The sequence below is a fragment of the Podarcis erhardii genome (genome assembly GCF_964252035.2).
Source record: "Podarcis erhardii genome assembly, chromosome: 10".
NCBI lineage: Eukaryota > Metazoa > Chordata > Lepidosauria > Squamata > Lacertidae > Podarcis > Podarcis erhardii.
Window position 1 is genome coordinate 29888810 of NC_138500.1, and position 21466 is coordinate 29910275.

General features: G+C 43.5%; 1 protein-coding gene across 1 annotated transcript; it reads right to left on the reverse strand.

Annotated features, from left to right (window-relative positions):
- Positions 1-4386: 4386 nt before the first annotated feature.
- On the reverse strand, positions 4387-13974 carry ANKRD54 (ankyrin repeat domain 54). Its single transcript, XM_081879365.1, has 8 exons — positions 13569-13974; positions 10735-10782; positions 9861-9959; positions 8817-8888; positions 8104-8151; positions 7877-8001; positions 7291-7398; positions 4387-6414 (listed from the first exon to the last, which is right to left on the reverse strand). The coding sequence occupies exons 1-8, from the start codon at positions 13804-13806 to the stop codon at positions 6340-6342; spliced, it is 813 nt and encodes a 270-aa protein (XP_081735491.1). The 5' UTR covers positions 13807-13974; the 3' UTR covers positions 4387-6339.
- Between the last annotated feature and the right edge of the window lie 7492 nt (positions 13975-21466).

Below are 21466 nucleotides of genomic sequence, written 5' to 3' on the forward strand. Positions count from 1 at the left end.
TACCACCAATTAAAGCTGTTTGTAATAAAGACACCTTTTTATTTTGTTCAGTTTCATTGGCCATTAGTATCAGTTCTTCAGTTCTTATTCTCTCTTCCAGTAGTTACTAAAACCATTAGGGATGTGATGAGCAATACATTCTGCCTCTTCCTTTACTCCACTGCCTCCAAGAATGTGTATGTATACTGTATATGTATCAGCATTTTTCAGTCTTCGGTGTTTTTGTAATACCTTCCCAGTTGGCTGCTTGGTGAACCCTTTGCTGACAGCATCATTGTAAGGGGCCTTAAAAATAATAAAAAAAGATGTTCTGAAAGCCTACTTTGTCAGTTCTTCCTTATCCACATGTTCATCAAATGCTTCTCCTCCACAGACTGGCTGCTCTCTCCCCGCAGTGTCCTTGCACATTGCAGTGAATAAGAACCTTGTTTTACAAACATGTTCTGCAATAAACAAAGAAGAGAGTTCAAAGAAAGGGTAGTGAGAAACGTGTCATCCCAAAAGTCGGACCAAAGGTCCAATGAGGGATAATGAATACAAATGATTGGAGTATGAAATTAACAGGAGGGGAAGACAAAGGTATATTTTGATTCTAGAAATGCCAGTTGTCTCAAAGCCTAGCTTAAATATTTCAGTAGCTGAGGAGCTGGTGGTGCTCATTTTAGGTTGTGTGGCTACATCTGCCGCAGTATCTGGAATTTATGAATTCTTCATGATAGCAGATGCACCCCAGATGAAGATAAACAGTGCGGCAGAGCTGGATTTTTTTAGTTATCTCTATGCTGATGGCCTATAGCAAGGGGTGGAGAATCTGTGGCCCTGTAGGGTCAGTGGTCCTCTTTGTATCATCATTGCCCAGCACAGAGTGTGAAGTTCACACAGGTGTCCTCTAAATCCCTGGGAATAGATTACACCACAGAACTACAATCCCTGCTCTCATTTGCTAGCTCTTAAGAAATGCATGCCCCACACTAACAAAGCAACCTGCAAATAACTGTGGGGAAATGCTGTGCTAGGGAAAGGGGAGATCTGTGGCCTTTGCTGCAGCTCTTGCAAAGCCAATGCTCAGGGAGGACAGGAGCTATAGCCTGGGGTTAGGAAATGGCTTTTCAGTCTGACAACTGCACTCCCCTTCTGGGTGATCCTCAGGAGGTAGGAGAGGCCAGAGGTGAAAGTGGGTGGAACAATGGATGTAAATTTGGCCTTGCTGCAGTAGGGCTACTTTCTACAGATATTCTGTCCTCCATCCAAGCAAGCAAGCAAGTCATAATCAGAGTTCAAAGGCACATTTCAGCCAGGCAAAAATAAAGGAGGATGCAAAGCATGGGGTGGTGGGTGTGGCTGGGAAGCATTCCAAGGGCCAGACTGGGGGCTGTATTTGGCCCCCAGGCCTGTTGGTTTCTGTGTGTTGCCACTGTGCTCTTGGAGTCACAAGACTCTGCTTACATTCCAGAGACATTCCAGGCTGTTGGAAGTCTCATGGAAGGCAGGAGACGGATGTGATGTTACTGGTTTCCTGTTCCTTTGCTGTTCAGTTGCTCTCTGCTCTCACAGAGAGAGCATTCTTATTTCTTTTCTGTCTGTGTAGTTAGGAATAAAACTCTTTGCGATGTAGCTCATACTATCTCGTCCTTCCACATGCATGAAACTCTGCGTAATAGGGAATGTGCCTGAAGCCTTATCAGAGGCTCAGGTCGTTAATCACTCTGGAGGCGATTCCGGAGGAGCTGGGTCAAACGCAGGTTCCAACAAGGCCTGAGGTTTCCAGACCCTGCACAGTCCAATAGCATGAGGGCTACTAACATTAAGTATTAAGTGCTATCAACTACCCCAATTTCCAGCTTATTTCAAGGTTGCAATCCTATGCCGTTATGTGGGAGAGATCTGAACACAGTGAAACTTGCTTCTGAGCAGACTCTCTCCCATCCCCATCATTATGTGTCCCCTGGTATTTGTTAACACTACATGCCAAACTGCCTTTATTATACCATGGTATATAGGATGTCCATACTATCTTTGAATCGGGAAACAGATCTACCTAGGAAAGGTGAAGCTTTCAGGCCCATGATACTAGAGATTCAGGTAGGTAGCCAAGTTGGTGTGACGCAATCAAAAGTAAATTAAAAAATTGTCCAGCAGCACCTTAGAGACCAACTCAGTTTGTTCTGGGCATAAGCTTTCGTGTGCATGCACACTTCTTCAGGCCCATGTTATGAATAAACAAACAAACATGGTAACTATGTCTATTCAAAGGACAATGGTGAAGTATGAAGCACCTGACATTTTCTGTGATGTCTATATAGTTTGGACTACTTCTGAAATGGAAGCGGTAACAAGGGCAAGAGCCTGAAATAGCATGCATGAACGTAGAACTTTTTAGTCTGTGCATTAAGTCAAGGATGGTGCAAATATACGATGTTGGAGCACTACAAGCCTCCCAGCATTCACACTGGAGGTGAACTTTTTAGTTGATCAGGTCCCCTGCATGCATGCCTGCCTGAGCTGAAGCCTGGATTTCATTACCCCTCCCCAACCCTTTTTCTTGGGAGTAAACAGTTGGTGAGGAGGGCCCAGTTCACAGCAGAGGCTAACTACACGGCAGAGGAAAGAGGTTGTTGCTCTCCTACACAAGGGTGTTTCAGTTTGCCTTGCCAACGAACCAGTTCGCCTTGCCAACGAACCAGGCTGCTTCCACTGGAGAGGGACTGTCCTCTGCTTTGTGGGTGGAAAGTTCCAGGTTCAATTTCCAGCAGGTTTCACACAAGGCTGGGGACGTACACTTCTCTGAAACCCTCAAGAGCCACTGCCAACCGCCTGACTTTGTGTGAGGCAGCTTCTTATGTCTTACGCAGCTCCTGTTCTTCCAAAGGGCTTGCACCGGAGAACTTCCCATGGAATTGTTCCCCATTTTCAATTTTCAAGTACGGATGGGTATCTTAAGCAGAAAGGCATGGTCATTTATTGCTTCCTTTACCCACATGGTGAGAACTTGCAGCGACCTTTCCTCGTTTTTATTTTATTTTATTATTTACAACATAAATCCACCACAACTCATATAAACAAATCCACCACCATTAGACATAAACATAACAAAAAATAAACATAACATAAAATATAACAAACAACAAAAGAAAAGACATGGCCGCCTTGTTTACTTCTTATGAACTGTTTCTTTTATGAGCTGTTATTACAATTTTTCAAATTATGACTTAAAAACAAACAAACCACGAAGTCTCCTACAGACATTAATCAAAACAAGTCCAGGTGTGTATTTTAGGGCACTGTTTTGTAAAGTATTCTTTACATTTCCCCCATTCTTTTTGAAATTCTTGTCTGGAGAGTCCCCTAATTGCCTCTGTTAAACTAGCCAATTTGATATAGTTTAGTAATTTATCCTGCCATTCCGTTTTTGTTGGCACAATTTTTTTCCCCAATTTCTGGCAATTAAGACCCTTGCCATGCTTGTGGCATAGAGGGATATTTTCTGATCCTCTCTTGTTATACCTGTGTCCGTTATCCCCAATAGGAAATCTTCTGTATTTTTCATAGTTATACTTAAAACTTTTTTTTAAGTTCATCATACACCATGTCCCAGCAGCTTTTGATTTTCTCACAGGTCTGCCAAATATGTATAAATGTCCCCTCTGCTTTACCGCACCTCCAACATAGACCTTTCCTCGTTTTAAAACAGGTGAACTACACCTCACACCACACTGAATGACAAGAGGTATAGTTTAGCAACACCTGTCTTAAAATGTGGCTAATGAGATGTTCTCAGAAACGAAGAGTAGGTTATGCTTCTTGTACTACACACTTTTCCTATCACCAGAACGGCCCTTTGTATGTGCTGCCCTTTCCTACTTGTCCTCCTGTTGAAAAAAACCGCCCACGTTTCCTACAACCTGGTGAATTGCTTTAAATATAAGGACATTCTGCACCCTCCTCTCAGCTATTCCCCTCCCCCAAACTGTGATTAATGTTTTCGCCGGCTGCACACTAAAGGAGCTCAATATGAAAATGTGATTCAGTTAGACAGCCTCGCTGTTTCCCAGGTACAGTGCACGTAAGTGACTGCCAGGAAACTAGCAGGGGGTAGCAGAGACATTGATTTTCATGGAGTCCTCAGCAAGTCTATTAAGAGTTAGGAGGCCGCAACCGTGGGATCAGAGCTGCAAACACAAGACGGAGGCAGCAAATTACATCAGGTCTACAGACTGCCTCAGCCTTTGAGCTTAAGGCAATGAGACACTGTCAGCTTTCATTTCAATGCAGTTTGCTCAAGTGAAGAAACTACCGAGTCCACCTCCAGGCCCCAGGCAGAGAAGACAACAGGGCGGTGAGGGAGAAAGAGGAAAAGTAGGCAGGCAGAAATGTGCAAAGCCACCCTGAAAGCAGACAGCACTTTATTGAAGTTTACAATGGAAAAGTTCAAATCACCTCCCACCCTCCTTGCACATTGTATTAAAGTTCTCCGTATTCACAGTGACAGCTCTGGCAAGGTCAGAGTCAAGTCAGTCCCCGACTTTCCTCCCCTGAGCATTCAGGATTTCTCCTATCAAAGCTGCTTAGCTTGTGAAATCGAAAACGTGGACTTCTGTCGAAAGATACGAATCCCATTAAATCTTGTGTTTCACAAAAGCAGCACACTTTTTAAAGCAACAACAAAAGACAGTCATAATAGCCTACTAGGCTCAAGGTTCAGAAGCAGCCTTGGAATTTCAATGATGCAGGAATCAGACCACAATAATGGATTTGCTACAAATGCCCCCTGCCTCCTCCGATTAAAAAATGTGGGTTGGCTGAAATAAAAAAATGCTGTTATGTGGCAGCAACATCCTTGAATCCGATGAGTTGGCACGTATCAGGCAAAACGAGTTCTTCTCTCATTGTGAGCATAAGGGCTGCTAAGTCTTTTTGTCTTTTTTAATTTTAGCGGCAGAATGAGAAGTCAAGCTTCCCTCGCTTCAGTGACAGGCAACTACTGCAAATGGGAAGACATACATTTCCAAGGCCCATTCAGCCAAAGCAACGTACAGCATTGTCATCAAGAAAGTATCTGTCCTAGGCATGTGCCCACACACTGAGAAAGCAACCTCTCTCTTCCCTTTATGGCAATATCCACATTGGGAGTACTGCCTTGGTTTGCTGCTGTGATCACAAACCTTGGGCTCACGCTCTTCCCTCTCTCTTTCGTGTGTGTGTGTGTGTGTGTGTGTGTGTGTGTGTGTGTGTAGGGATTTAAAGCTTCTGTTCCTGTTTCAGAACAAATTGTGATTTGTCACTGCGTCTAAACTCGCCAAACTGTGGTTTTCTGTTACTTCCAAATCAGTCCTGTCTTTGAAGGAAGAAAAGTAGTGTATGAAGCAGCCCTGAGAGACACCATTACTTCCAGCTCAGATTTTTGAGGACTGATATAGATTATGTTAACTGGCACAGAGAGCAAAAGAAAGTCCAAGGAACAGTAACAAGCAGGAGTAGGCAATGGGTAGCCTGGCGACTCATTATAGCTCCCTATTAGGCCTGAATCCCAGGCAGCCCATAACTATGCAAAAAAAAATCGGTGCAAGCTGACAGATGCAAGCAAGGAATTCTTTAAGTCTCTTACTCGCCCTCTCAGACAAGAGATTTTGGCAGAATTCTTCTCTTGCACACCTCAGCTACCGATGCAGGTACATGAGAAAGGCAGGAAATGATAATGATATGGTTCATAAGAGAGGAGCATAAGCAAAGAACCCTGTAAAAATCTTCCACTGCTATTCTGGAGGATAGGACAGAGGAGGGAATTAAATAGCATTTTAGTGGGCAAAGCTAGCATTGCTGGCCCTTTAGCCCTTTCTCAGTTTAAAATAGCCCTCCTTTAAAACTTAGTTGCCCAACAGGGTGTAGTTTCTCACTGTTTATGCAATTGCTCAACAATTCATGTCCTTAGAAGTCAGACCACTCGTGTGGGATGCTGTGCCCAACAGCTTCAGTTTCCCCAAATGTTCTCAAAGCACGTTGGATTTGTCACTTGTAGGACCATGGAGATGCTTCTGAAATGGGGCAACTCCCCTGTACAAGGTGACCGCATTTACTGAAACAGTTGTCACTGATGCATTAAAAAAAAAAAGAGTGGTTCATTGTTCTGAAAGTCAGGGCCTCAGTATGAACCTCTTGTCCTGAAGGAAGCTTCCACGGCAGTAATAGTGGCCCAACAAGTCTTGGGCAGCTGAGCAAATATATCCAATAGGAAAAGCATGCCTGGTACCAGCAGCAGCAAGTTTGAAGTCTTGCTGAGGAGCTCCAGTTGCTTTCTCCCAAGGCTTGTCCGTTTGATTGAGGAAACAGTGGGAAATCCCGTTACCTCTTCTCGACCTTCTGCTTCTGCAAGCTGAGGGAGGTGAAGCTGGCCAGGAGGTCAGTAACCTCGTCCACCTTCCAGAGGGGAAGGAAAAAAGCATAAAAAACATGTTACAGAAGTCAGATAAGAATATGATGAAGGAAATGAAATTTGTGAGGTGACAGAATTCATTAATTCACGGAGAATGGGACTTGGTATTGTCCTGTTGAGCAAGAGAAATTTCTGCTATGAAGGACAGAGAGTAAAGAGAAGTATGTCCACAAAAGTACAAGACCTTGAAGAATGGGCCAGAGGGTAAGGTCAGGAAAAGAGATTTTTTTTTAAAAAAAAAAATCATTTTTCAACAATGACCATTTCAAGCTTTGAAAATGGTGCAATTCATCGACAAAAGCCACAGTTTAAAATTTGGTCCCCAATTCATGAGGGCTGACAGTGAAACTTGGGACTGTTAAGAGGATCTGCTGCCATGCAGAAGCAGAGTTGCACAGGCTTCCTCCTGTACCAGATCTGATGAAAAAGAAATCAGGACAATGGCTTTTCCTTCTAAGTGGAGCCACAGCTACTAAATAATTTTATTTTCACAGCAAAGCTATTGCGACATTGCTTCTAGCAGTAAGAACCACGTGCATGTGGAGTGGGTAATGCTCTGTTGAAATCAGGATAGCCTTTAAAATTTAAACTTCTCCAACTGTACTGATGGATCTTGAACTTTTCATCCTTATGTTTCTAATAACAGAAATTAATGTACTGTTTGATAAAGTATTATTAAACTAAAGCTTTACCCTCACAATGTCTTGTAACTAAATAGTGTATCATTTAATAAATATATTTTTCTCTACCCTTCAGGAGTCTCAAAAAGGCACTGTCATTTTGCAACACTGAAATATATTTAAACTCTGTTAAGTCAGATTTTAATTAAATATACAAAATTCCCCCTGTCATTCATTCACCTGCTCTTTTGTACTAGTCCTCTGTAGCCTGGAGCAAAGATCATCCAGCTGTTCCCGATGTTCGTGGCGCCCGAGGCGTTCAAGGTATTCCCGCAACATCTGGATGATCTGAAACAAGCAGCATAGGAGAGATGGGATTTACTATGAGCAATGGAGAGGGTTCACACTTCTAAGTACCAGGTCAAAATTTAAGTACTGTAATTCTGCTATAGGTTTTGATGAATTCTGAAATAAAATGGAAGCACATTTGAAATAAATAAAACAGAACAAATGAGAACTAAATGGGGGCAAACACCATGGCTTTTCCACTGGCACAGAAACAAACTAAATATACTTTTCAGATCAGCAGACTGCTTTGCTACTATTAAGATTGGACTTTCCCCCTATTTTATATGCATATTAAATCTGACAGTAGATGGCAGGAGCCTATTTTCCTCAAGGGTTCCTGGGGGGGGGAAATGGCTTTTATGGAAAAGGTTCCATAAGAAACTTATTTGCACAGAAGATCAACATTTTGCAACCAGGCTCTATTATACTGTATTATGTATTGGATTCCTTGCCCACCCATTCTCCTTATCCTTATTACCTGCTTTACTTCCAGGCACACAGCTTCCAGACTCTGTGAGAGGCCCTCCTGCAAGATGTTCAGCTTCGACCTGGCCAAGTGCAGAGGGGTCCGTCCAGCTCGATCTAAGGCGTCCACTCGAGCTCCTGGAAGATGCACATGCAGAAGAAGAAAGGGTGTTTTAAGGATGAAGATAGCCCCCTCTGGATATCTATAAACAGAGAAGGCAGCTTTCTAATTGGCATTACCTCCACGAAGCAGTGTGGTGATGATGGGTACATGGTTCGTGCAGGCAGCTGGGGAGGGAAAACACGAGACACACAACTAAGTAGTTACAGTAACTTGGTGGGGGACAGACTCTGCTTAATGGGGTAAAGGTTGGAGCATGGCACTCTCACAAAGGTGCCAAGAAATCCTCAATTCAAATCTCAACTTTGAATTCCTAGGCGACCTTAAACAAGCCAATACTGCCTCAGCCTCAGCAATCACTTTCAGCAGTATGGAGATAAGGATTCTAGAGAGAATTGGCATGTAACCTAAACCATGGCTTTTAGTGCTACACCCAGAAGCCGGAACAATTCGGAGCAAAACCTCGTGCACACATCTTTCGTCCTCCTGCACAGCCAGGAGGAAGTCTTCACCTGCATTTACTTTCAGTTCCTCCTAATGTGTTTTGTGTCTTTTATATTGTCGTTTTATGTTGCGAACCGCCCTGAGATCTATGGGTATAGGGCAGTATACAAATCTAGTCTCATTTTGGCTTCAAACTCCCTAAGGCAGAACAGTTTCTTTTAACTCTCTCCTTGTAGTGCTGAAGAAAATCCAAATATCCTTAAGCACACAAGTTGCTACAGTGAGGCAAAGGAAGGAAAGAAGATATAAAGGAAAGAAATAGGCAGGTCAAAGGTAAGGCCAAATGTGACAACATTGCTGCAGTCCGGTGGGTGTGAGAGACGCTTACCCAAATGCAGGGGGGTGTTCCCCAGCCCATCGCGCTGGTTTGGGTTGGCTCCATGGTCCAAAAGCAAGTGCACTAAAACACAAACAGACCCATCCTAAGTGTGTCTTGAACTTGATGGGCAAAGAAAACCCACCAGATCTGAACTATTTGCCTCTACAATCAATAAGACTGGCTATTCAACAGAGCTGACTCATTAATGTTACAAATATGTTACCATTCAAAATTTAAAAGCATATATAACATAAAACAATGCTCTAATCATAGCAGCAGTGAAACATTTCACTTTTTAATGATTGGTTTCTTGCATTTAAACCCCACCCTTTAGCCAAAAAGGCTCTTGGACTGACTTACAAATATCAATACTACTTCTACTTCAATTCCATCAGCCATCCATAAAAAACCAAGAGCCCCCTAGCTCTTATATATGCTCACTAAAAGCAGACATTAAGAAGAACATTTTTAGAGCCCTTCTAAATGATAACAAGAAGGGGAGCAATCATATCTCTTATGGCAAAAGTACCCTTGCCTGAATCTCTCCAAATCCATCCCTCACAAAGTGCTCCACAGGAACTAGGATCTCCTGTAATAAAATGCCTATTTTATGTCCCCTGAAACTCTTTTTAAGTTTGCACACAGAGTATTAAGAAGCCATCATATGCACCAATGTGCCATTCTTCCTTGGAAGGAGCTTCTGGTGTTTTCAAAGTTCCTTCCTATTCCTGCTTTCTAAGATTCTTTTAACTAAACATTTCAGGACTCATAACACAAAACTTCAGCTCCTCTTGAAGTTGTTCAGAAATATTCTGACAATCTTGCGTGACACCACAATATTTTAGGAAGAATATTCCAAAATTTTATCAGTGTGCATAACATCACTCCTCAGTCTCCTTGCACATGCTGGGTGGGATGTTTGCAAAAAGGATAAGGGTGTTTTTTTGTCTTCTTAAGCTCAGCTTTTAAAGATAGAAAGAAAATGATTAGCAATCTATCCTGGAGAAATGGGGCCAGAAGCTGACAGGCCCACCTCATTTCAATGTGACTCACCAATGCTGTCATTTCCATTGCAGGAAGCAAAGTGCAGGGCCGTTCGACCTTTGTCGTCAGCTGCACAGGGGTCCACCCCATCTTCCAGAAGCTGCTGCACTGGTGCCACCAAGGAAGACAAGACAGCAGTCAGAGAGCTGTTCTGTTGGTGATTCATCATTCATATTCCAACTTCTGTGTCCGGGCTGTGGAACTGAATCTAGCTGGTGGGCTAGATTGTTATTCCCCCCCCCGCCACCCCAACTAAGTCCCCTTGAGCCAAATCTGATAGCTGGGCAGGACAAATGCACACTTCACGAAGTGCCTTTCAAGCACTTTACAGGATCTGTCAAAGATCCAAGTCTTTTGAAGCCCTTTGCATGAGGTTTTGCCTGCAAACCCCTTTCACCTGCCCCACACAGGATGTCAGATTTGGCAGCAGGTACAGGGCAGGTGGGCATGGCCAAAATGAGGCGGCAGGCCTTGTTAGGTGCAATGGCCAGAGGTTTCTCATCTCTTTTCTGCACAATGGATTCTGGCTTGAGGGCACTGGCCTCCTTAAGAGGGACTGTTGTAAGCTACTCTGAAGGCATTTGACAGGTGAAGAGTGGGTAAAAATGCTTTAAATAAGTGAAGCTTATAGCTTGGTCACTAGATACTTCCTCAGTTCACTAATTTCCTTCAAGCTATTGACAAGAGTCTTTTAAAGGTGTTCCTTCCAAGGGGATTTTGAAACCACCGAAATCCACAGTTCAAAGCATTCTCCTTACCATGCAGGAAATCACATTCTTGCTGGCCACATTTCTAGTTTACAAGATGCACATCACCAGAACTGATGTAGAAGACAACCACACACGAAGATATATACACTAGGGCCCAAATCATGTGACCGTACCTGTTTCTAAATCATTAGAATTGGCAGCTTCTCTCAAGCGTTTCAAAGCTGTGGAAAAAGAGAGGGTGAGTTTTTTGGAAAGCAAAGAGGACAAGAAGAACTGCTTAATTCCTGACTCCTAGGCTTGTTCTAAAAAAATCAATAATTTGGGTTTTGCAAAACAGATGCTTATTCATTTCTCATTTCCTGTACACAAGCCATACCTTTTCACAAGGCTGAACTTATTTTATGGCATACAACCTTTTAAAGTTAGCAGGAACTATATGTTAATTAACTGCTCTAATACTGACGGGGGAAATCTGGAAATGTCAGAAAAACTGGAAAAGTCAACAATCTCCATTATTAGAGGAATGGAATAGAAACTTTCTGAGCATGGTGTTGATGACCAAATTAAATTATAAGAAAACCTAGAGAGGGCTTTGGACTTGTTTTATTTGTAGTATAATTTTATATAATATTAGAAACAAAGAAGAAACTACAAAAAATGGAATGGCATTTGTAATTGTTTAAGGGTAAGAACTTAACATAATGCTACGTTATATGCATGATAAAAGTTAGGACTGATTATACAAATAATATTTCTAATTTATGTCTGCATTTAAGATTTTTACATAATGCAATTTATTTTACCCAGCTAAATGCAGTTTTTGTCTAGCTAATCTTCATTGTGACTGCCATGCAGAAGTTGCTTGTTCAATTCCCATTGACACTAAACTGGGTATTTCCTGCATTTCAACACTATTCTACTTTCATATGCACTCCTTTAAAAAAATATCTAAAGGCCATCTGCTTCCCCATCATATAATTCCTGTGCAAGAGTGCTCATCTGTTAAGAAAAAAAACTACAGGTGCAAACAGCAGCAAGGCCTCCCCTACCCTGTCTGATAGTCTCATTATTTGTAAAGTTTTACAAAGGATTTTGAAGGTTTTGCACTGCCCCATCTTGTACAGGGGAGTGTAAATTTGCCCACAGCCTGGCTGCATTCATGTAGCCAGTCTACCTGCAAACTGTTTTCTCTCTCAAATCACTTCCTCATTTTGCACCCTCTCATACAAGTGCACTCTGAAGAAACTCTTCAAGTGATCTGTATTTGTATAAAGAGACAAGTATGACTCGACAGGGTATTCCCATCTCTTTTCTTCCCATGCAGTGACCCAGAAGAGAGCATCTTTCCCCCTTCTCTTTTGCTTGCTATTTCTCCAGGTTCTGCAAAGCCAAAACTGACTTCACTTGGGCTGCAGTCCTATGCACACTTACCCAGGAGCAAGCTCCAGTGGACTTTCCACTGCTTAAGCATGCTTAATAGTCTTGCTCTTGTAAGGCTGCATACTCAGAATTATTCAAAACAGACCAATTACTCCTTCACAGGCTTCAGGTACCCTTTTTACTCCCAATCAAGACAGCAACATGCCCCAAACCTTCAATAGGTAAAACAGGTAAAATGAAGGTTCCAGTTACTATAAAACCAAGCCACTATAGTTAATTCATATTTGAGTATCACAATTGCATCCCACCCTTTTTCTGGGGAGCTCAGCATGGTTCTTTGTGCCCCATAAGCACACGCTGGTCGCTACACTACAGTGGGTCCTCAATAGAGCAACAGAAGAGCTGAGGCACAGTGGATCACAACTTCCAGGCAGTGTAGCTGAAATACCTGACCATGTGACCAAGCATGAAAGCCCAGTCGTGTGGCTGTTTATTCAGTGCACAACAGGCCTCACTTCCTAGAAAGCACATTTGGGATGAAAGCCCAACTCTGTGCGTGTTTATTGGGGCACAGCTACCCGGGAATCCCCACTGAAGTTACACTCCCCTAATGCATATTTGCATGGGTGCAAGCCTTGCTGAACCCATTAGGATTTCCTCCCAGTAAAGCATGCCACAGGTTGGGCTTGAAGAAGTGTGCATGCACACGAAAGCTCATACCAAGAACTAACTTAGTTGGTCTTTAAGGTGCTACTGGAAGGAATTTTTTTATTTTGTTTTGACTATGGCAGACCAACACGGCTACCTATCTGTAACAGGTTGGGCTTGTTAGTCGTGCAATAATAATAAAAAATAATAAATGTATTATTTATACCCTGCCCATCTGACTGGGTTGCCCCTGCTACACTGGACTATTACTACCAATTAATATGAAGTTTATTATTTCTACCCCGCCCATCTGACTGGGTTGCCCCAGCCACTCTGGGCTACCAATAATAAATAGTAATATTAAAAATATTCTTATTTCTACCCCGCCCATCTTGCCCCAGCCACTCTGGGCTACCAATAATAAATAGTAATATTAAAAATATTCTTATTTCTACCCCGCCCATCTTGCCCCAGCCACTCTGGGCTACCAATAATAAATAGTAATATTAAAAATATTCTTATTTCTACCCCGCCCATCTTGCCCCAGCCACTCTGGGCTACCAATAATAAATAGTAATATTAAAAATATTCTTATTTCTACCCCGCCCATCTTGCCCCAGCCACTCTGGGCTACCAATAATAAATAGTAATACTAAAAATATTCTTATTTCTACCCCGCCCATCTTGCCCCAGCCACTCTGGGCTACCAATAATAAATAGTAATATTAAAAATATTCTTATTTCTACCCCGCCCATCTTGCCCCAGCCACTCTGGGCTACCAATAATAAATAGTAATATTAAAAATATTCTTATTTCTACCCCGCCCATCTTGCCCCAGCCACTCTGGGCTACCACCGTCCCCCCCATCTCCTGGACCAATCTTTCCAAGCACAGGCCCGGCGGCGGCCTGGAGGTTCCCTCGCGCGGCGCGCCGACAAGGCGGACGGGGGCAGCCCCCTTCCGCGCCCAGCCCCTCACCGTGGATCTCCTTGCCGGTAGGCCCCACCTTGCGGTGCAGCCGGGCGGCCTTGCGGCGGCGGCCGACGAGCTTGCACACGCGGTGCTCGCACTGCCACGGCAGCTGCAGGTAGTGCAGCGAGGCGGGATCCGGCGCCTCGGGGACGGCCCGCAACGCGGCGCCGAGGCCCGTCAGGGAGAACATGTTGGCCGAGGCCGGACTCGGGTCTCCCGCGCTGCCGCCGCCGCCACCTTCCATCCCCGCCGTCGAGGCGCCACTGCGCGTCCGGATCTCAAGCGAAGCGGGCCCAGGCTCAGAGCGCGAAGGCGGGGGCGAACTCGCGTAACCATAGGAACAATAGAACGTGGGGCGGGGAGGTGGGGGAGGAGGAAGAGGGAAGAGGAGCGAGTCCGGCCGCCGCCGCCGCAAACATCCACTCAGGAGCTCCGCAGAAGCCGCCGCGTAGCCAATGGCAGAAGGCGGGCGACTCTAAGAGGCGGGGCAAATGACGTCAGAAGAGGGGTCGTGCGCCAAAGAGATGTTTTATTTGCAGATAGGTAGCCGTGTTGGTCTGCCATGGTCAAAACAAAATAAAAAAATTCCTTCCAGTAGCACCTTAAAGACCAACTGAGTTAGTTTTAGGTATGAGCTTTCGTGTGCATGCACACTTCTTCAGATACACTGAAACAGAAGTCACCAGACCCTTCTATATAGTGAGAAGGTGGGGAGGGGTATTACTCAGAAGGGTGGTGGGAATGGGTGATTGGCAGATAGCTGTGATGAGCCTGTTGACGACTCTTAACGACTGCAATAGGTCTAACAGGAAAAAGCAAGGGGTGAGAAGGTGAAAAATGGCTTTGTCATGTATAATGAGATAAGAATCCAATGTCTTTATTCAAACCAGGTCTCTCCATAGTTTTAAGTTTGGTGATAAGTTGCAATTCAGCAGCTTCTCTTTCCAGTCTATTTCTGAAATTCCTTTGTAATAGAACAGCTACTTTGAGATCTTGTATAGAATGTCCTGGGAGATTGAAGTGTTCTCCTACTGGTTTTTCTGTCTTGTGGTTCCTGATGTCGGATTTATGTCCATTTATTCTTTGGCGTAAGGTCTGGCCTGTTTGTCCAATATAGAGAGCTGAAGGACACTGTTGGCATTTTATGGCATACACAATGTTAGACGATGAGCAATTAAATAGTCCCGAGATGGTATGTGTGATGTTGTTGGGGCCAGTAATGGTGTTGTCCGGGTGTATGTGGCAGCAAAGTTGGCATCTGGGTTTATTGCAGGCTCTGGTGCCAGTGTCCGTGTTAAGTCTGGTTATAGTATTATTGTGGGTTAGGAGTTGTTTAAGATTGGGGGGCTGTCTGGAGGCAATGAAAGGTCTTCCTCCCAGAGCTTGAGAAAGAGAACTGTCATTGTCCAGGAGAGGTTGTAGATCTCTGATGATGCGTTGTACTGTTTTAACTTGGGAGCTGTATGTGATGACTAGAGGTGTTCTGTTATTTTCTTTTTTGGGTCTGTCTTGCAGCAAGTTCTCTCTGGGTATCAGTCTGGCTCTGTTGATCTGTTGTCTAACTTCATCTGCTGGGTATTTTAGTTCTAAAAAGGTTTGCTGTAGATCTCTTAGGTGAGAGTCTCTGTCTGTAGAATTGGAGCAGATGCGGCTGTAACGTAGTGCCTGGCTATATACAATGGACTGTTTGGTATGTTTGGGATGGTAGCTAGAGGCATGTAGATATGTTTGTCGGTCAGTTGGTTTACGGTATAAGGTGGTGTCTATGCGCCCATCCTGTATTTTTATAGTAGTGTCCAAAAAATGTATTTCTTGCATAGATTGATTCATTGTTAGGTTGATGGTGGGGTGAAAATCATTGAATTTCTGGTGGAAGGTGTCCAGGGTCTGTTGACCATGTGTCCAGATGATAAAAATATCATCAATGTATCGCAGGTACAAGAGAGGTTTGAGTGGGTAGGAGTTTAGGAAACGTTGTTCTAAATCCGCCATGAAGATGTTGGCATACTGTGGGGCCATGCGGGTGCCCATTGCTGTGCCGCTGATCTGAAGGAACAGGTCATCACCGAATTTGAAGTTGTTGTGGGTAAGGACAAATTGGCAGAGTTTGGTAGCAAAGTCCGCTGTGGTTTTATCTGAAATGGTATTCCTTATAGCTTGTAAACCATCGTTGTGTGGGATATTGGTATACAGAGATTCCACATCCATAGTAGCTAGTATAGTATTGTTGGGAAGATTATTTAAAGATTGTATTTTCCTCAGAAAATCTGTGGTGTCACGTACATAGCTGGGAGCACTGATGGCATATGGTTTCAGAACAGAGTCCATATAACCGGAGACACCCACTGTAATAGTGCCAATACCTGAAATGATGGGGCGTCCTGGATTTCCTGGTTTGTGTATTTTAGGTAGAAGATAGAAAGTTCCTGGTCGAGGTTCTGTTGGTGTGTTTGTGAGGATCTGTTCTTGGATGTGTGGGGGTAGCTCCTTAACAATCTTGTTCAGTTCTTTTTTGTATTCTTGTGTGGGGTCTGAGTCCAATTTTATGTAAAAGGCGGTATTGGAAAGTTGTCTGTGAGCCTCCTGAATGTAGTCAGTTTTGTTCATGATGACGACCGCTCCACCTTTGTCCGCTTCTTTAATTATAATGTCTGGGTTGTTTCTGAGATTATCTATGGCTCTCCTTTCGGCATGGTTTAGATTTTGTTGTAAGCGATGGTGTTTTCTGGTCACATCTGTTTGGATTCTGTGGCGGAAGCAGTCAATGTACAAGTCCAGTGTGGTGTTGCGTCCATCAGGAGGGGTCCATGTGGAGTCCCTTTATGTGTAACACTTTTTCGGTGGTAGTTGGTGGTCAGTGTTCTGTTGGGAGGGTGGTTGTTGTTCTGCAGTGGGTTGTGAAGTTGTTGCTTGTTCTGCTTTGTCTTGTTGTTGTGTGTGTTGAAAATACTCCTTCAGGCGTAAACGGCGGAAAAATGCTTCCAAGTCCCCACAGAAATAGACTGGAAAGAGAAGCTGCTGAATTGCAACTTATCACCAAACTTAAAACTATGGAGAGACCTGGTTTGAATAAAGACATTGGATTCTTATCTCATTATACATGACAAAGCCATTTTTCACCTTCTCACCCCTTGCTTTTTCCTGTTAGACCTATTGCAGTCGTTAAGAGTCGTCAACAGGCTCATCACAGCTATCTGCCAATCACCCATTCCCACCACCCTTCTGAGTAATACCCCTCCCCACCTTCTCACTATATAGAAAGGTCCGGTGACTTCTGTTTCAGTGTATCTGAAGAAGTGTGCATGCACACGAAAGCTCATACCTAAAACTAACTCAGTTGGTCTTTAAGGTGCCACTGGAAGGAATTTTTTTATTTTGTTTTGACCATGGCAGACCAACACGGCTACCTATCTGTAACTGGAACTATGGAAGGCACCACATTGAGCCGCATGAAATGGAAGTCCATCAACCTCACCAAGAAACTTGCACAGGTACAGACTGATATCTTCTTTCTTACTAAATGCAAGAACCTGGACATTATACCCAAGGGTCTTAGAATTAAGAACCCTCTACAATCCACGTATCCCACTGAATATGCAAGAAAACTATGCAGCACTTTCTCTAAGAAGCTGCTCAAACATCTGATCAGCGTTCTCTACTCTAAACAGAAGCTAATAAAGGAGGAACTCCTTGTATTGGACAACTCTATCAGGAACCACCAAGCTTGGCAAGAGTTCCAAAAGGAAAAACAGAACATTTACCACTCTCAACTGGAGCTACTGAAAAAACAGAAAAACAAGAAACTCTCTAACCTTTCCAACCTACAGGCTACTAATCAAAACAAGATCAACAATATTGTCAATCTCTCACAGCAAGCACTCAGCCCAGCTGAGGAATCAGTCCTTTCACGTGGACTGTCATTCTGCCCTGCCAAATCCCCAGACATGATTCAGTTCTGTGGGGACTTGGAAGCATTTTTCCGCCGTTTACGCCTGAAGGAGTATTTTCAACACACACAACAACAAGACAAAGCAGAACAAGCAACAACTTCACAACCCACTGCAGAACAACAACCACCCTCCCAACAGAACACTGACTCAGACCCCACACAAGAATACAAAAAAGAACTGAACAAGATTGTTAAGGAGCTACCCCCACACATCCAAGAACAGATCCTCACAAACACACCAACAGAACCTCGACCAGGAACTTTCTATCTTCTACCTAAAATACACAAACCAGGAAATCCAGGACGCCCCATCATTTCAGGTATTGGCACTATTACAGTGGGTGTCTCCGGTTATATGGACTCTGTTCTGAAACCATATGCCATCAGTGCTCCCAGCTATGTACGTGACACCACAGATTTTCTGAGGAAAATACAATCTTTAAATAATCTTCCCAACAATACTATACTAGCTACTATGGATGTGGAATCTCTGTATACCAATATCCCACACAACGATGGTTTACAAGCTATAAGGAATACCATTTCAGATAAAACCACAGCGGACTTTGCTACCAAACTCTGCCAATTTGTCCTTACCCACAACAACTTCAAATTCGGTGATGACCTGTTCCTTCAGATCAGCGGCACAGCAATGGGCACCCGCATGGCCCCACAGTATGCCAACATCTTCATGGCGGATTTAGAACAACGTTTCCTAAACTCCTACCCACTCAAACCTCTCTTGTACCTGCGATACATTGATGATATTTTTATCATCTGGACACATGGTCAACAGACCCTGGACACCTTCCACCAGAAATTCAATGATTTTCACCCCACCATCAACCTAACAATGAATCAATCTATGCAAGAAATACATTTTTTGGACACTACTATAAAAATACAGGATGGGCGCATAGACACCACCTTATACCGTAAACCAACTGACCGACAAACATATCTACATGCCTCTAGCTACCATCCCAAACATACCAAACAGTCCATTGTATATAGCCAGGCACTACGTTACAGCCGCATCTGCTCCAATTCTACAGACAGAGACTCTCACCTAAGAGATCTACAGCAAACCTTTTTAGAACTAAAATACCCAGCAGATGAAGTTAGACAACAGATCAACAGAGCCAGACTGATACCCAGAGAGAACTTGCTGCAAGACAGACCCAAAAAAGAAAATAACAGAACACCTCTAGTCATCACATACAGCTCCCAAGTTAAAACAGTACAACGCATCATCAGAGATCTACAACCTCTCCTGGACAATGACAGTTCTCTTTCTCAAGCTCTGGGAGGAAGACCTTTCATTGCCTCCAGACAGCCCCCCAATCTTAAACAACTCCTAACCCACAATAATACTATAACCAGACTTAACACGGACACTGGCACCAGAGCCTGCAATAAACCCAGATGCCAACTTTGCTGCCACATACACCCGGACAACACCATTACTGGCCCCAACAACATCACACATACCATCTCGGGACTATTTAATTGCTCATCGTCTAACATTGTGTATGCCATAAAATGCCAACAGTGTCCTTCAGCTCTCTATATTGGACAAACAGGCCAGACCTTACGCCAAAGAATAAATGGACATAAATCCGACATCAGGAACCACAAGACAGAAAAACCAGTAGGAGAACACTTCAATCTCCCAGGACATTCTATACAAGATCTCAAAGTAGCTGTTCTATTACAAAGGAATTTCAGAAATAGACTGGAAAGAGAAGCTGCTGAATTGCAACTTATCACCAAACTTAAAACTATGGAGAGACCTGGTTTGAATAAAGACATTGGATTCTTATCTCATTATACATGACAAAGCCATTTTTCACCTTCTCACCCCTTGCTTTTTCCTGTTAGACCTATTGCAGTCGTTAAGAGTCGTCAACAGGCTCATCACAGCTATCTGCCAATCACCCATTCCCACCACCCTTCTGAGTAATACCCCTCCCCACCTTCTCACTATATAGAAAGGTCCGGTGACTTCTGTTTCAGTGTATCTGAAGAAGTGTGCATGCACACGAAAGCTCATACCTAAAACTAACTCATGTTTTATTTGAGAAAGGAGCCACCACGCAGGAATCTGCCATATGCGGGGCTACATCGACGGGCCAAGCTGTTAACGTTAATAATAGTTTTCTTTTCTTTTAATAAAAAAGCTTGATGTGGCTGGGTGGGAATGCTAACTGTGGAAGGGAAGTAAAATGGAGTATCTTGGGAGGATGGGATAGCCGGCTGGAGCTCCAGACATGTGCAAAGTGCTCCTTTTGTTGCACTTTTCACATGTAGGAATCCACAATGATTTGCATTATACAGCAAGGTTAAAATACCCTTTCGCTTTCTCCCTTAAAAAAACCTATTTTTGCCCCATTTCAGAAATGCTTTCAAAGCAATTGCAGCAGAAAGAAGCCGTAAGGTACATTCCTGGGCCTTTGCTTGTGCAAATTCAACCGGTAAAGTTTTTAACATTGCGGCATTTCTATCTGCAGAATTGCTGCCTGCCATGATGTATTTAAAAACGCCATCAGGGGGTGGGGGAAGTGATATTCTTGTCAAGTTTCTTTCATACTGTGACAGGAATTTTGAGGTCTTCGATATATGTTAAATGTTCATAAGTGTACCAACCAAGCACGTACATAGATCAGCACAGGAAGACTGACCTGAAACCATTTTGATTACCAAAATGACCAAATGTTTTCCCTGCAAGCAGGGAAGGGGGGGGGGGCAGGGAGCCTTTCCATTGTCTCAGGAATTGAGTAATCAGCATTTTAATGGGAGACAGACTATCAGGAAATGCAATCAGATAACCTGGCAAACAGGAAAAACAACATTCAAATTTCTGTTTTAGACCACCTTTTCTGTGATGTAGGCATGTGGGGGGTGGCCCTGGGTTACACCCCTTCTGTGCTGTATGTATGATGTATGGAGCGGTGCTCTTGAGCTCCAGGGCAGGGAATTTTAAATGCCTTGTGCGCCATTGTTCTGGGTTCCTCCTCCCTCCTGCGTGTGGTGAGTGAGGACCCTGTTGCAACAGATCAATAAAGATCAGGCTTACTGGCTGCTTTGCTTCTCAATATTCTCTGGCTGGCCTCTCTTATTTTCTCCTCCAAATGGGGAACCTACGTAAGGACTCTATATGGACTCTTGGATACCCCATATGGGGAAAAGGGCAGATTTTTGTTTTACAGCAATACTTTTTAGTGATAAAGAACATGGCTATTTGAAAATACTAGAACGAAAATGAACCGTAAACCAAGGGGTGGCTAACACCGGAACCTCCAAGAGGTTTTTGTGGTCTCCAATACCTTCCAAAATTTGTTTTTTGGTGTGTTTTTTTAAAGTATCTTGTGGGTCCCAGCACTATGATCACCATGTTGCAAAAAGGATTTTTGTGGCCATTCCAGTGACCCCAATAGATTCCCTGCTGTAATAACGTTTAACCTGATTTGCTTTCTTTCTTTACATTAATTTTTCTTTCTAGAGTAACTATGTTAACTCGGCACCTTGATACTAAATTTAATTGTCATGTTGTCATTAATAAATGCATTATTCTTTTAAGATGTCACGGGACTCTCTTCTTTCATATTGTTACGGTAAAATCTGGGTGCGAGGCTGCTCTGCCACCCAGCTCGTCGGACTAAGTCCGCAGATCCCTGCGGAGGAAAATGAGCTCAGCCGGAGACAGGAGCAAGCTGCAGAAGATCCAAGTTTATTGCGCAACAGGTTCAAGGCGAGATTGAACAGTGAGAAAGGGGTGACATGAACTTTTGAAACTTCCCTCCATGTCCCAGAATACAGTGCAAAATACATCCCAGTTACATCATGAATACATTAAGAAGAGGTTGGGTTACACAGGATGTGCTTATCTGCCCATATCTCCAGCTCTGCATATTCCCCCCTCCCTCCTACACAGGATTAACATATGGAGGAGGGA

Excerpts from the sequence above, each read along its gene's own strand:
- ANKRD54 (XM_081879365.1), bottom strand. The coding sequence starts at position 13,806 with ATGGAAGGTGGCGGCGGCGGCAGCGCGGGAGACCCGAGTCCGGCCTCG. Across the intron at positions 9,960-10,734 it reads TTCTAATGATTTAGAAACAG|TGCAGCAGCTTCTGGAAGAT; the intron begins GTACGGTCACAT and ends TGGTGGCACCAG. Across the intron at positions 8,002-8,103 it reads CACCACACTGCTTCGTGGAG|GAGCTCGAGTGGACGCCTTA; the intron begins GTAATGCCAATT and ends TGCATCTTCCAG.